The 14,420-nt window shown below is 35.9% G+C and overlaps 1 protein-coding gene, 1 long non-coding RNA gene and 2 pseudogenes across 4 annotated transcripts; 1 reads left to right on the plus strand and 3 right to left on the minus strand.

Moving 5' to 3' along the window:
- The first annotated feature begins 589 nt into the window (after window positions 1–589).
- Window positions 590–1,647, plus strand: LOC109127006 (uncharacterized). The gene is made up of 2 exons (XR_002033703.2): window positions 590–1,055; window positions 1,277–1,647. It is a non-coding gene; the product is annotated as an uncharacterized LOC109127006 (long non-coding RNA).
- On the minus strand, window positions 1,141–3,705 carry LOC104718535 (uncharacterized; annotated as a pseudogene). The gene is made up of 7 exons (XR_015569194.1): window positions 2,851–3,705; window positions 2,479–2,761; window positions 2,191–2,391; window positions 1,913–2,086; window positions 1,649–1,819; window positions 1,453–1,574; window positions 1,141–1,371 (listed from the first exon to the last, which is right to left on the minus strand). The product of XR_015569194.1 is annotated as an uncharacterized LOC104718535 (transcript).
- A 6,267-nt stretch (window positions 3,706–9,972) lies between these two features.
- LOC147935975 (uncharacterized) lies at window positions 9,973–12,526 on the minus strand (annotated as a pseudogene). Its single transcript, XR_015568234.1, has one exon. The product of XR_015568234.1 is annotated as an uncharacterized LOC147935975 (transcript).
- Window positions 12,527–13,480: 954 nt separating this feature from the next.
- On the minus strand, window positions 13,481–14,114 carry LOC147935976 (uncharacterized). The gene is made up of 2 exons (XM_087468541.1): window positions 14,015–14,114; window positions 13,481–13,968 (listed from the first exon to the last, which is right to left on the minus strand). The coding sequence occupies exons 1-2, from the start codon at window positions 14,112–14,114 to the stop codon at window positions 13,481–13,483; spliced, it is 588 nt and encodes a 195-aa protein (XP_087324667.1).
- Window positions 14,115–14,420: the final 306 nt, after the last annotated feature.

Genomic DNA, 14,420 nt, shown 5'->3' on the forward strand with positions numbered 1-14,420 from the left:
GAATTTGGAAATCCATAGAAAAATCATGTGTTATTGGATTATGAATACTAGTTATTTTTTAGTTTATTTATTCTTGAATTTCAAAATTCATATATAATTTATATTGAATTTTAATAGATTTTGGATTGAAAATATTTATTTTAATCGATAAGAGAGCGTACTTGTTAGACCACATATTTTTCGAGAAAGCCAAGTTGATAAGATTTTATAAAATGCATGACCCAAATTTTTCCTTGAAGCTAAACTCATAACTTCATAAGTGTTGAAGTGAAAGTGTAATCTACTTCTTTATTCTTTAATCATGAGAAATAATAAAAGTCTGGATTCTTTTCGAGGTCTTATTGTTCTCAATTCATGTGAACCGGATAAAATCCCACTAACCGGACCTATTAGTTGAACCGGTCCTATTTTTTCTTAGTTTTTAAAACATGGAAATAAAAAAAAATCTCAAGTAAAAAGACGAAACTAACCCTATTTAATTGGTCAACCACAGAGATAGATAGATGCCTTTCCGATCATTATTATGAAACAAAAACGGTTGTGCTGATCTCACATGTTTTATAAATAAACAAATTAATTTATCTCATACACATCACAAAGAAGTTTGTGTTGATTAGAAGAGCCTCAAGATTGGTATCATCAATATCTAAGATTCTCCCAAGAGTTTATGCATATTTCAGGAACCAAAACGGATCTATGTTGTAGTCTTGTTTACCTCGGATAATTCAAAGAGTGATCTCTCTATCCGCTTAAGCTCCTTGGCAACATCGATCATCTTCGGTCTCTTCTCCAAACTTTTCTCGCAACATCTAAACGTTAGCTCAACAAACTTGTTGACCTGAGATCTTTCTGCCTCCTCAATGTCTCTTACTCCGACCTTCAATATGGTCTCGGTAAACTCACCTTTCTCTTGTAAGCCTCTTACATAGTTACGGATATCAATGAAAGCGCACATCAGATCGAGGAGCCATACCATGTCTTCCAATCAGAAGAACCATCATAATTCATAAAGATTCCAAAGCTATAAACATCAACATACTCTGTGAGAAATCCAGGTGACCATCCTTAGACCCATTTCCCAGCATCTCAGGCTTTAACTGTCGAGTAATCCTTCTATTAGCTTAATCTCTTTGGCCACCAAGATCATCTTTGGCCTGTCTTCATTCCTCTCCTCACAGCATCTCAGTGCCAGCTCAAGAAACATTTTCATCTGACTACGCCTCATGTCGTTCAAATCATTAATCCCAAATTCAACACTTTCTCCTCTCTCCTGCAGATCCTTCACAAAACCAAGAATGATGGAGGAACGTTTGAAACAGGAGAAGCCGCATAAGGGAAGCTAACTCCTGAAAACTTATGCTTTGACATGCTCTGATGAGAAAAAAAAAAAAAAAAAGTATAGTGAGTGCACAATATAAGCAGAGAAAGAAAATATGGATTTGATTTTGTTACCTCAGCGTTAAGCTCTTCTAGGACAGCTCCAGGGAGGCAGGGACATCATCAGGACAGAACTCTTCAGGTGTAAAGTTGCAGAGTATTCTTTTTATTAAGGGAAGACTTATCGATGGGCATACCTATGCATTAGTCAAGAAAGATGTTATGTGATCAAATATAGCTTAATAAAGAGTGATGGAGATATCAAACAAACCTCTTCTCTAATGGATTGCTCCATTAACATATCTTTAGGAAGCATAAGTAGATCGCTAAGTTCGTTTAGCAAACTGAATGATTTCTCGCTATCTATGGGATCATTTTCTTCTACTGAATCTCTAGTGTTTATAGAGAAGATTTCAGCGAGGCATCTTGACCAATTTCCAATCTAAAAAGCGAGAGATCACAACATTCAAGAACATTAGTACTTTCTCATGTTAAAGTGAATATAACGATCTGATTATGTTTCTTGATGTTGTACCGCGTTTTTAGGCTGAGCCCCGGATCCAAAACTTAAGTCTCCAGCAAGTATAGGCAGGACTTTAGAATCTAGGATAGGATCAGAGACAGGATCCGTGGGAATCTGATGCTCTGACTCACGCAGAATTGCATTGAACATGGCTACATCAATTCGAGCTATACACTTCTCCATCACCTGTTACATAGTATGGAGATAATGTATATAGAAGTTAAGATTCCAATAGCTTTTACATAGTTTATGTTATTGGCTTGGAACTATAAAATGAAGAATCTTAATACCATTTTAGCCAAGATGGGTAAGCAACCGCACTCGTTCCCTGCTCCACGCATTGGACGGAGGCGGGATAGAGAAACTTTGAAAGCGTTTTTCCATAGGCTGATTGAATAGTTTCCTTGTAAATGATCTCCCAAAACAGGTCTCATTAGTTTCTCATAAGTTTTACCGCCAATTTCCGGGGATTGCATGTGAGGAATGAAAACCTGAAAAAGGAGAACAGAGAACAAATTTCAAAGAAGGAACCTTTCTTAAAATTCCAATGAAGGAAGGAGGCTTTCTTGAAATTTCACCTGCCACCACACAGATTCAATGATTCTAGAGAAAATCCAGAATTCAACTTTCTCTAATGCAGCAGTGAAGGTTTCCGATTCTTGCCAGTCTTCGAAAACCGGCTTGAAACTATTTGACTGCTTAGTCCATTTGTTATTCTTCTTTCTAAGCTTCCCTAAACCAATATGTTCACTCCCATTTGATTTAGAGGTCTCTGTGAAGTGACTAGGAACGCTAGTTTTACCAAAAGCCTGCAAAATGACCTCTCTCAGAGCAATGATGTTCGATAACCAGAAGGTCAACCTAAAACGTAACAACCAAGAAAAACCTGAGAAGATCAAAGTACTAAAAAGCTGATACACTCATAATTTTTAAATTGTGTTTTTGTTTACCTCGAAACATCATTTCCGCAAGATTTAGCAGCTAAAATGAGACCAGCCAAGGAGTTTCTAGCGACGGTTGCTCGCTTTCCCTGACTCCAATGTTTACAAGCATGGATGTAAAGTCTAGAAATTCTTCGAGCAGGTGTGTGAAGCTTGTGAGCTGAGCTAGAGTAGTCTGGTACAACCGAGTAGAGTAAAATCTCAAGCGCTGCAAATTCTCTTAGCTCTTCTTCGAGTTTCTCAATTCTTGTCTCCAAATTCTCAATCTTTTGTTTCAATACTTCTTCATCCTCACTTTTTTCTTCAACATCATCACCTGCCTCGTTCTCACTTCCACCGCTAATGTCACCCGTTGAAGCATCTTCCCAATCTTCGACTCCTTTGTCATTTGCATTAGTAGTAGCATCAAACTCTTTGCTCTCTTCCTCATCATCATCATCAACTTTCACCAAATCACAAACAGAGCCATTTGCACTCTCTTCTTTCTTGGTTTTCTCTTCAATTATACTAGTCTCGGACTCTAGATAATGATCTGACTCCCCATTCGGGACATCTTCATCATCCTTATTTGATTGTGTAATTACATCATTTACTACTTCAGAGACTTTAGCTTCCTCCTTAGCATCCAAAGGCTTGAGCCTTTCTTGCCCTGAAATTTTTTAGCGCTGTTCATCTTTTCTAGCTTTTGATCTCTTTTCCCGTTCTTCGTAGACAGATTCGTCTGAACATTGTTGGCTGTTGTTCTTCCATTCATCATCAAATTGTTTTCAATTTTTCTCCAATCCGCAATAACAGTTATGTTACTAAACAACTCTCAAGTAACGCATGTAAAAAGAACAGCTGTGATCAATAGTCTGAAACAGAGGAAAAAGGACAAAAACTCAGTTGCGTATATTCCTGAAATCCAAGGCAAATATTAGGATATAAGAAGGAAAACGACAATATCGTCGGCACTTGTTATGATTTGTCTCAATCAACATCAACTTTCTCAATCAGTCTAAGAAGTTCTTTTATAGTATAATACCAACAAAAAGAGTTAAGCCCCACAGAAAGCAATCTCACAATTTTTTAGTTGCTAATGGAAATGAGTGCATTCACTCAAGACTCTCCCTTTAGAACACTATGATAATAGGCATGTTCGTTTCATCGACGCAGGCGGCTGCGGCAGCGGCAGCGACAGCGGTAAACACAACATTTTTAATCGCCGCATCTAATCAACGTTTAAAATGTGAAGATGCGTTTGCCGCAGCGTCACGCCGCAGGTACCTGCGGCAACCAAACGAACAATAATAGCTGCGGCTGCCGCAACCGCAGGTACTTGCGGCGATGAAACGAACATGCCCAATGTTATATACTGCAAAAGATCGAAACAGGGGAAAACTCCGTTTATTTTTTTTGTTTGGTTCCTCAAATGAGCTTTTTCTTTATCAGGAATCCAGGAAACCGTAAAAAAAAACCACTTTCTCGCTCTCTACGGCTCGTAAAAAAGAAAGATTTAAATGAGGGCATTAAAAAAAAAAAGGGATCGTTTACAGTACGGACCGTGAAGATCGGTCGTCGTGTATGATGCCGTTACATGTAAACCGGGGAAAGCTTTGTCGGTGGTTCAAGTCTTTACCGGGAGTTGCCGGTCAGATTGTACTCGTTTACTTTTTTTTAGTCAGAGTAAAAAGACGAAACTAACGGCAGTAGTAGTAGTTGATCGTCTCAACGAGGAAGGACTGACGAGTGACGATTGATACTTGGCCGTCTTCAGGACAGAGCAGTAGCATTAAAAAGGAACAAAATTTGCCGGAGAAGTTCTCTAGATCGCATTCGACAGGACACTCGATAGTGAGAAACAAACCGGAGGAAGAAGATAAAGTATACACTAGGGAGGTTTACGCGCGGTAATAAGATCTTATTAATAATAGTTTTGATACTTTATGATATGTTACTTTTCTGATTTAATATGTAAATAATTGACATATTTAAATATAATGTTTTATCTTTTTTGAAAACAGTTTACAATGTTTTATTTGATTGTCAAGAACTTTTTGTATTTGCATATATACATAAGGGTTTTCTTACTAAAGATAAATAATACTTTCAATGTAAAATATTAATTAAATCTTATAAATAAAGAATTAAACGGTAGTAAATAGATATTAAAATTCAATAAATAAATTTAAATTTTTTTTAAGCGTAAGCAATTTCCAAAATTTCAATATTATAATGTGTTATTTCAATTACAAAATAAAGATGAGAGTAATGCGAAGTTGGATTTCAAGTAGCGGGTAATACAAATATACAAAATTTTATAGACATTCAAAAAGACAAAAAAAACAAATGTTCAACGCCCCATTCTTTACATTTGAGTGCCTGAGCTTTAACATTGTTGCTTCATCACATGGTTTATGTAATAAAATACAACAAATTCATACCTGTAAATATATAAAGTGTTTTAAGAAATTTTACTTTAACATCATACAAAACTTGATTTAATATACATAATTACATCTTACATAGCCTGCTGATGCTCTAGTCCTTCGAACTCTGGTTTTATGAAGATTTCCGAAGAGGCCAAGGTGTTTTCAATACATGGTGCACCTATAGACATTTAGAATTTAAAGTGAATATATTGGTTACCTTATGATGATTATATCATAACTAATTTATGTTACATACCTTCATATTCTCTCACCCTCATAAACCGCATTACACAGAACACATGTTCGGATTTGTATATGAGATGGCACCCGCTTGATTGCCATATGGACATGAATTGAGAAGCATAGTTGTCTTTGAGACGACACTTCACAGTCTCATTCCTACATGTTTATCAAATCAATACAAATCTTAACAGAGACAATTTTAAAACGTAATTGTCCTAAAGGTAGAGTAAATATCTTTTACCTGCCATTCAACAACATGAGAACAACTTCATTACTATCAATGACACTCGCAAGCCTTCTTTTATCTTCCACATCCATTATACACCCACAAACATCTAATTTGGGAAAAATACAGAATTTAGGTTCCCAGAGTATTGTTAATCTATTTTTGGTAAAGTTTAAGTCGTACTTTTCTATGAGAGGGACCAATATACAAAGTTTCAAAAATCCTAAAAAGAATCTAGTTTTTCGAACACAAAGATACGAATTAACTATACTGACGGATTGTACCAAAACAATATAAAATCAATTAAAGAAATACTGAGCAAAGTCTGTTTGAGAGGGCATGAGCAAGGAGACGGAGGCTGCTGATGGCCGAACTAAGGATAACCCGCCATGTGGACTTTAGTCTTACCAAACTGATCGAGGTACTTGAGGAATCGATCACGTGCGCTCCGCTACACCGTGACAAGGCAAGAGGAGGCTTGTGGTTCTTGAGGTACTGCAAAAACGTGTTCCAGTCTCGTCGCTTCTGTGACTCGTAGCTGGTGGCGAAGAGACGAAAGATGGACCTGAGTCATAAAACAAAAAAATAATCAAAATATATAAAATAATTTGTTACATAATTCAAGATTTAGCTAAATTTGTTTAAATTTAATTAATTCAATATTTTTTTTCGGGTATCTTGTAGTTTGGGTATTAATAGGGTTTTGAAATTTGTAACCCGAACCAAACCAAACCCATATATTAAAAAATACCCAATAGGTTCTATTTTTCTAAACTCGTTTACCCAACTCCGATTGGATATACCCGAACCCAAACGAGTTACCCGAATGCCCAGCCATAAACTCAACTTTGCCGTGTTTAATTGGATCCTAGAGGTCAGCGGGACTTAGGAAATGGAGAAAAAAATTCAACATGATTAAGTTTAGGTGTTTTTTCTTTTTTTCGTTCTTTTCTTTTTCTACAAAGTTGTGTTTATCCAAATATTTGTATCATTTGAAATATATATACTTTTTGAACTGTTTTCATTTTTTTTACATGACTCAAAATAATTTAAAATTTTAATTTCAACGGTTTTTACCACTTTCTCTAAATTATTCTCAAACATTCATTTTCCATAAAGTAAAGAAATTCCTCAAATTCTTAATTTAACTAAAGAATTTTGGAAATGACGAATCTAATTAATAACTTTTAGTTAATTTTAAATACAAAAATTAAATGAAATGTAACGTCCGTGAACCCAAATCTCGGTTTTGAGATGTGCATCGATCAATGCAAGGTACGCTTTTTCGGGACAACTTAAGTGAAACACTCGTTTTGGTTGCGTTTACCCTATGGCTTGTATATAAACTCGGCGTTTTAGAGTTGGTTTTAATCTTTCGTCGTTTCTGAAACGTGAGAAGAAGCATTTTCTTTCTATAAAGTTCATGTGAGCGTTCTTGAGGAGTTCTAAACCGTTTTTGGAAATATCTGACCCTGTGAGTGGAGATCTAAGGCTGAGGACGTGAGAGGAACTTGCTAGGAGGCTATTTTCGTAGGTTTTAGAATCAGTTTCGTATTTCTTAAAGGTGTGTGCGTGATAATGACTAATCTAAGCGATTAGATGTGTATTTGGTGTGATTTTGGTTGTTGATTGCCTGCGTGCTTGCTTGTGAGTGTTTCACGAAATAGAATATCTTATTAAAGTATTTCATTTTTTGACAACATTTAAAATTAAATGCCTTTCTTTGACCCTTTCGGTTGAGGGTGGATGCAGCTTCCCTTCCCAATGTCTTTTCAGGCTATCGCTGTTTCGTTGATGGATCTTGGAAAGCGGGCGATATTTTTGCAGGCGTAGGATGGTTCTGCACCCAGCTCCATGATCCAGCGCCACGCATGGGAGCTTCTAATTTCCGGCGGAGCCTTTCACCCTTGCATGCTGAAGTCGAAGCTTTAGACATTACCATGATTTTGACATATGTGAGGTTACTAATCTGAGATCTTGACATGTGTAAAATTTAATATTTAATAGGGGACTTAAGATTACAATAAAAAAAAATATCGTATTGTGACACGTGTCAGTTTTAACGATCAGAGATCAAAGTTAAAAATTCACCAGATCGTGACACATGTCAGTTTTAACGATTAAATATCAAAGTTTAGATATTACCATGATTTTGACATGTGTCAAGTTACTAATCTGAGATCTTGACATGTGTAAAAGTTAATATTTAATAGGGGATTTAAGATTACGATAAAAAAATATTGTATTAAATAATATTAATATTACTAATTTTGATATGTGATTTTTGATCGTTAAAATTGACATGTGTCACGATCTTATGAGTTACTAACTTGGATATTTAATCGTTAAAACTGACACATGTCACGATCTGGTGAATTTTTAACTTTGATCTCTGATCGTTAAAATTAACACGTGTCACGATATGGTGAGTTATTAACTTTAAGAACAAAGCTTTATATAATAAGATAACATATCAACATATATTAGATATATATTCAATTTATTCACTAAAAAATACATAATCGCATATTTAAAATTCACTACATAATACATCTTTTGAACCATAGTACACAAATGTAAGCTCTAAAAATAATAATTAACTACAAAAAGAGATGTTATTAATTAATGTTACTAATTTGACTAACATTTTTTAATTATAAGATACTGCAATAAATAAATAGGTATTAAATTTGTAAAAGCTAAACTGGAAAAAGAAAAATAAATAGAACTAAAGCATATAGTTTTAATTTTGAGTCTTTTAGAAAAATAGAATAAGGAAAAAGAATATCGTAGTTAAAAAATGACTAACAAGGAAGGGACTAAAACAAAATAACAAATATAAAGGAAAAAATAGTTGATACAAGGATTCAAACTCTTGACCAAGGATGTTAATTTAGATACTCAATTGCCAACTAAGCTATCAATTTTATATGCTATTATTACTAACTAATCTACAAAAAAATAGAATAGGGCATTTGTTCCACCTACTCTAAGGGTAGATCCGCCCTTGATTGGTGGGTTGCTCAAATTTGGAAAAGTTAAAGTGGCATGTTCACTGTTCTTTAGTTTAGCCGTGAAAGGAGTAAAGATTTGATCTACAAATCTACAACATTATGATCTATGAATTATGCAAAACGAGTTTGATTGCAAAAGGTGAGATGGTGGTTTCAAAGTTAATCCAAGAAAAATACTCTCCACACAGTTGCACATACAACTTCTTGATAAGATCCTATCTAAGAGAAGATAACATATCTACATCAAAAAAACCATACAAAATTGATGATAAGGAAGATAAAGTCAACATGAAAATTGGGAAAATATATGAATTGACAAACTTGATCGCGTGAGAGATTCACTTCATTTCAAAATACGCATAATAGAACTGAACATTACTTGCACTGTCCTTTTATAATTGGTACTTGCATTGTTAGCATCTATCTTAACAAGGAGATGGAGACATTCTAAAAGACTGAGTGAGTTCTGGTTTAGAATGTGAGTTACCTTTCCTTTCTTTCTTTATTTTTCTAATCGAGATTGGTTTTGTTCTCTGTCAAGTGAGCTTAAAAACTTTGAATGGATTGATTTTATATTCGACTTATTTGGTGTTGGTGAGATAAAATGCGAATTCAAATGACATTCGTAGAATTTCTCATATAATATTGGATATATGAACCATAAACACTAAAAGTTAAAAAAAAAAATCAGTCAAATATAAAAGATTGAAATTATATCATAAATTTATTTTCGTATCAAATAGTAATCTTCATTTTGTATTTTAAATGATGATAGGTATCACAAATAAACGGTAAGAAAATATGTCTCTCTTATATATTTTTAATTTTTTTTTCCTTCCAATAATTTTATTAACGATTAGAGCTAAGATCAATGTTTACAGACTGTTGTAAAAAATTTGGACAGAAACTAAAGACCTCCTATGGGGCTGGGTATACAACAATTGTTTTTGCTAGAATATCTACGCAGGTGTTCTGTTCTCGATGGCGAAATGAGAAAGTCATCGATGTAAACATATGGCGCCATTGTTTGATCGTATCGAGGTAGTGTTGTAGCCTGTGGTTATGTCCGTCTTGGTTGAGTATGTAAATGCGGATAAGGCAATAATAAAGTGCAAAAAGTAAAGAACACAAGAACTTTGTTAACGAGGTTCGGTTTTTTCTACTCCCTGGGACCACATCCAGATTTCGATTCCACTAAAACAAGAAAGCAAATACAACCTATCCGCAAATGCGTAAATCAAGCACAACCCTCTTACTTCACCGCTCCGTTCTATAACATGAAATCTTAAGGATAATTCTCTACCCTTAACTAGACTAACACCAAGCCTAGATTTAAACCAAGATAACCTAACATTGGGCTAAACTCCCCCTGAGCCTAGACTTCAGATCTTCAACTCTCTTGAGCAACCTCCACACACACGTCACACCGACGAACAAATAAGCTTGAACAACACAACCACCAAACCACGAAACTAAGCCGCACACCAACAGAAAGCTCTCTAGGGTTCTAACCTTTATGCCTCAGCTCTCTTGCTTCTCTAGGACGTGCCCAACACCTCCTTATATACCCCCCAATACTTCCTAATCACCATAGGAGAAGATTTCCAAATTCCATAAGAAAAATACTTTTTCCTTTTTGCTTTTTTCCTTTTCCTTGTAAAACTATAATTTAATCAACCAAAGAAATAGTATTTTTCCTCTTCAATTCATCCTCAAACCGTCCTTCAATAATGCCTTCTCAAATCTTCTAGAAACTTCTCAGCCACATAAAACAACAGCAATCATGTATCACGTCTTGTATCACACAGACACTACTTCAGATATCCAATACATCTTCATTCTCCCCCTTTTTGACTATGGTTGTGAACTCATCAGTCCAAACTCCTAAACAACATCACCAAACACATATTTATTCTCCCCCTGAATGAGTCACAACATGGTCAAAACTAACTGGAAAATTCTCCCCGCTTTGCAAAACGCGGTTGATAGCCTAGTACACCACCTCCATAGAACTCATCTTTTCTAACCCAAATCTTGTTGCGCCTTAGACCTCCATGATTAAACTCTCAAATGAATCTGAAACAATTCCTCTTAATATGTCCTTGAACTCCACAATGATAACATGTAAGACCACACAACCTTACATCAAAAACATTCTCCATGCGGCTCCTCTCTCTCAACAATCTGAAACATTTTGGCATAATATGCCCAACAACACCACAATGATGACAAACAGGTCGAAACATTTTTCTAGGTGCACTCTACAATGCAGAAATTTTTGTACCACGTTTTTCACAAATACCGTCTCTGAAGTAGCCTCTGTAGCAGTCTCTGAAGTACGCTTTGAAGCCGACGTGATTTTTCCACTTGAAACAAACACCGAATCCAATTTTGAAACTTTTCCTTCATATCCAAGGTCACACTTATCTGTCTTGCCAATACTCAAAATATGATCCAGCTTCTCTATATCATTATTAAGCATCCTCAAATTCTTTTGAGTTTCTTCAAGTTGCACTTTAGCTTGTAAAGCTTCTTCTCCCTTCTCTGTTGCATGTTTCTCTACTTCAACGACTTTAGCCTCTAACACGAGCTTCTCCTTAATCAAAACTGAATTTTCATCAACTAACTTAAGCCAATGTGCATACAACTTCTCATAACTCTTACCAAGTTCTTCATATCTCATATCCTCTCCATCACTATCACTATTAGATTCATGTTCAGATGCAGTTGCAGGTTTTGCTACAGATTCAGAAGCAGTTGCAGACACTGATGCAGAACTATCTTCAAAAGTTGTAAACGCAACAAAATTCTTCAGTTCTTCTTCTTCATCTGAATAAGTTTCAGAATCACTAGTAACAACATTCATAGCCTTTTTTCTTATGCTTCTGTAGATTGGCACAATCAGACCGTACATGACCATATCCTTTGCATTCAAAACATTGAACATTCTTTGATGAAGTCTTCATCTCTTCACCCATTCTATTTTTCTTCTCTTCACCCTTACGCTTCAAAAATTTAGCAAATTGTCTTGATAACATAGCCATTGAATCTTCACAAGATGATACCTTAAGAGCTACTCCAATGTCAACTTCCTTCTTTATTGCTTCCTTAACAACATCATCTTTCTTCTTTACTCCTTCAGCTTCATATGCTTTGCTTAATTCAAAAGCTTTAAGAATCCCAACAAACTCATCAAAAGCCATCTCATCTAAATTATGAGCTTCTTCAACTGCATAAATTTTTGACTCAAATTTTGCAGGCAATGACCGCTTCAACTTCTTCACAAGCTTTTTGTCTTTGTACTGCTTTCCAAGAGCAAAAGCCTCATTAGAAATATCACATAACTTAGCACTGAACTCAGCCACAATTTCTTTTTCTTCCATCCTTAGATTCTCAAATTGTGAAGCCAACATATCCAGCTTTGTTCTCTTAACACTTGAAGTACTTTCAAACATATTCTCCAATGACTTCCACGCTTTCTGAGCTGATACACATTGAGAAATCAACTTGAAGTGGCTTGAATCAATAGCATTGTAAATCGCAGTCTTGGCTGTAGAATTACAACTTGATAGCTTTTTCTCTGCAGCAGTCCACTTATCTCTTGGCTTAAGACACTCAACTCCTTTATCATCCACGAATTTAGGGGGCTCCCAACCAAGCTCAATCGAATTCCAGCAATCTTCATCAAGGTTACTAATAAACGCTTGCATACGAACCTTCCAATATCCATAATTCGATGAATCAAGCAACGGTGGTCTTGTCATAGACGTGCCTTCTCTGTATGAAGTCATCACAACTGATTCAAAGCTCTGTCTTACTTCCTTAATTACCCTCACCCTTGATCTACCCGAAACTAGACTGAATCTCTTCGAGAACCCACTCTGATACCACTTGTAAATGTGGATGAGGCAATAATAAAGTGCAGAAAGTAAAGAAGACAAGAACTTTGTTAACGAGGTTCGGTTTTTCTTACTCTCCGGGACCACGTCCACATTTCGATTCCACTAGAACAATAAAGCAAATACAACCTATCCGCAAACGCGTAAATCAAGCACAACCCTCTTAATTCACCGCTCCATTCTATAACATGAAATCTTAAGAATAATTCTCTACCCTTAACTATACTAACACCAAGCCTAGATTTAAACCAAGATAACCTAACCTTGGGCTAAACTCCCCCTGAGCCTAGACTTCAGATCTTCAACTCTCTTGAGCAGCCTTCACACACACGTCACACCGACGAACAAATAAGCTTGAACAACACAAACACCAAACCGCGAAACTAAGCCGCACACCAACAGAAAGTTCTCTAGGGTTCTAACCTTTATGCCTCAGCTCTCTTGCTTCTCTAGGACGTGCCCAACACCTCCTTATATACCCCCAATACTTACTAATCACCATAGGAGAAGATTTCCAAATTCCATAAGAAAAAAGACTTTTTCCTTTTTGCTATTTTCCTTTTCCTTGTAAAACTCCAATTTAATCAACCAAAGAAATAGTAGTTTTCCTCTTCAATTCATCCTCAAACCGTCCTTCAATAATGGCTTCTCAAATCTTCTAGAAACTTCTCAGCCACATAAAACAACATCAATCATGTATCACGTCTTGTATCACACATACACTACTTCAGATATCCAATACATCTTCAGAGTAAACGTGTGATATTTAATTTATCACCTTCAAAAATCACCGACCTGTAGCCTAGACCCCAACTTCATTGTATAGCCCATAAGAGACTTGAGCATTCAGATTCTTCTGAAGTACTCCATGCCACAGTGTAGCACATGACCATTTGAGTTTCTGATTATCCACCCAAGACCTGAGACCTTGTCTCTGTCATGGTGTGAGGCATCATAATTGCATTTAATCCTCCTTGATTGTGGTTTGGTCCACCGTGAAATTTGCATGATAGAGCTTCCTTTGTGTGGTTGGACTTCATGCATAGATGTATGAGTTAACCAATCCTCTGCATCTGTTAAAGCTTGAGTGATGATTTTGGTCACCGTGATGTTCTTTTTATTGAAAACAAGATCATTTCTTCCCTTCCAGATTCTCCATAGCAACCAAAAAGGTAAGGAACGAAACATAGTATCCATAGTTGTGTCTTTAAAGAGTACAATAAGATCCAACAACTTACCTTCTAAAGATTTCCTTGGGTCACATAGTTGATCTGTTGGAAAGCCCGCCTTTCTCCAAACCATAGCAGCATAAGGGCATGAAAACAACATATGATCTGTTGTTTATATTGTTGAACAACATCTTGTACAGTATGGATTTACCTTTATGTTTCGTCTGAGCAAATTTTCGCCCACTCCAATTGCCCTTGATGCCACCTGCCATAGGAAATGCTTTATCTTTGTTGTTATTGGTAGTTGCCATATACCGGCAGCCAGTGCAGGTGAAGTTGCTAATGGTGGTTTTGGACCAGGTACGTCACTTGTACTGTGTAGTGATGTCCAATATCCAGACTTAACCGTATAATTTCCATCTTTTGTATAACTTCATAGATAGTTATCTGGAACTAGCGTTGTATGGAGGAAAACTTTGTGAATCAAATATCGATCTTCAGGAATCACTATAGAGTATAGAGTGAATTTTGTCTTCATTCCATTGGTGAGTTATTGGATCAATAATGTCTTCTACTAGAAGATTAGTATCCGACATTGGTAGTGTATGGGGAGCACG

This window comes from Camelina sativa, chromosome 10 (genome assembly GCF_030686135.1).
Source record: "Camelina sativa cultivar CO46 ecotype springtype chromosome 10, ASM3068613v1".
Lineage (NCBI taxonomy): Eukaryota > Viridiplantae > Streptophyta > Magnoliopsida > Brassicales > Brassicaceae > Camelina > Camelina sativa.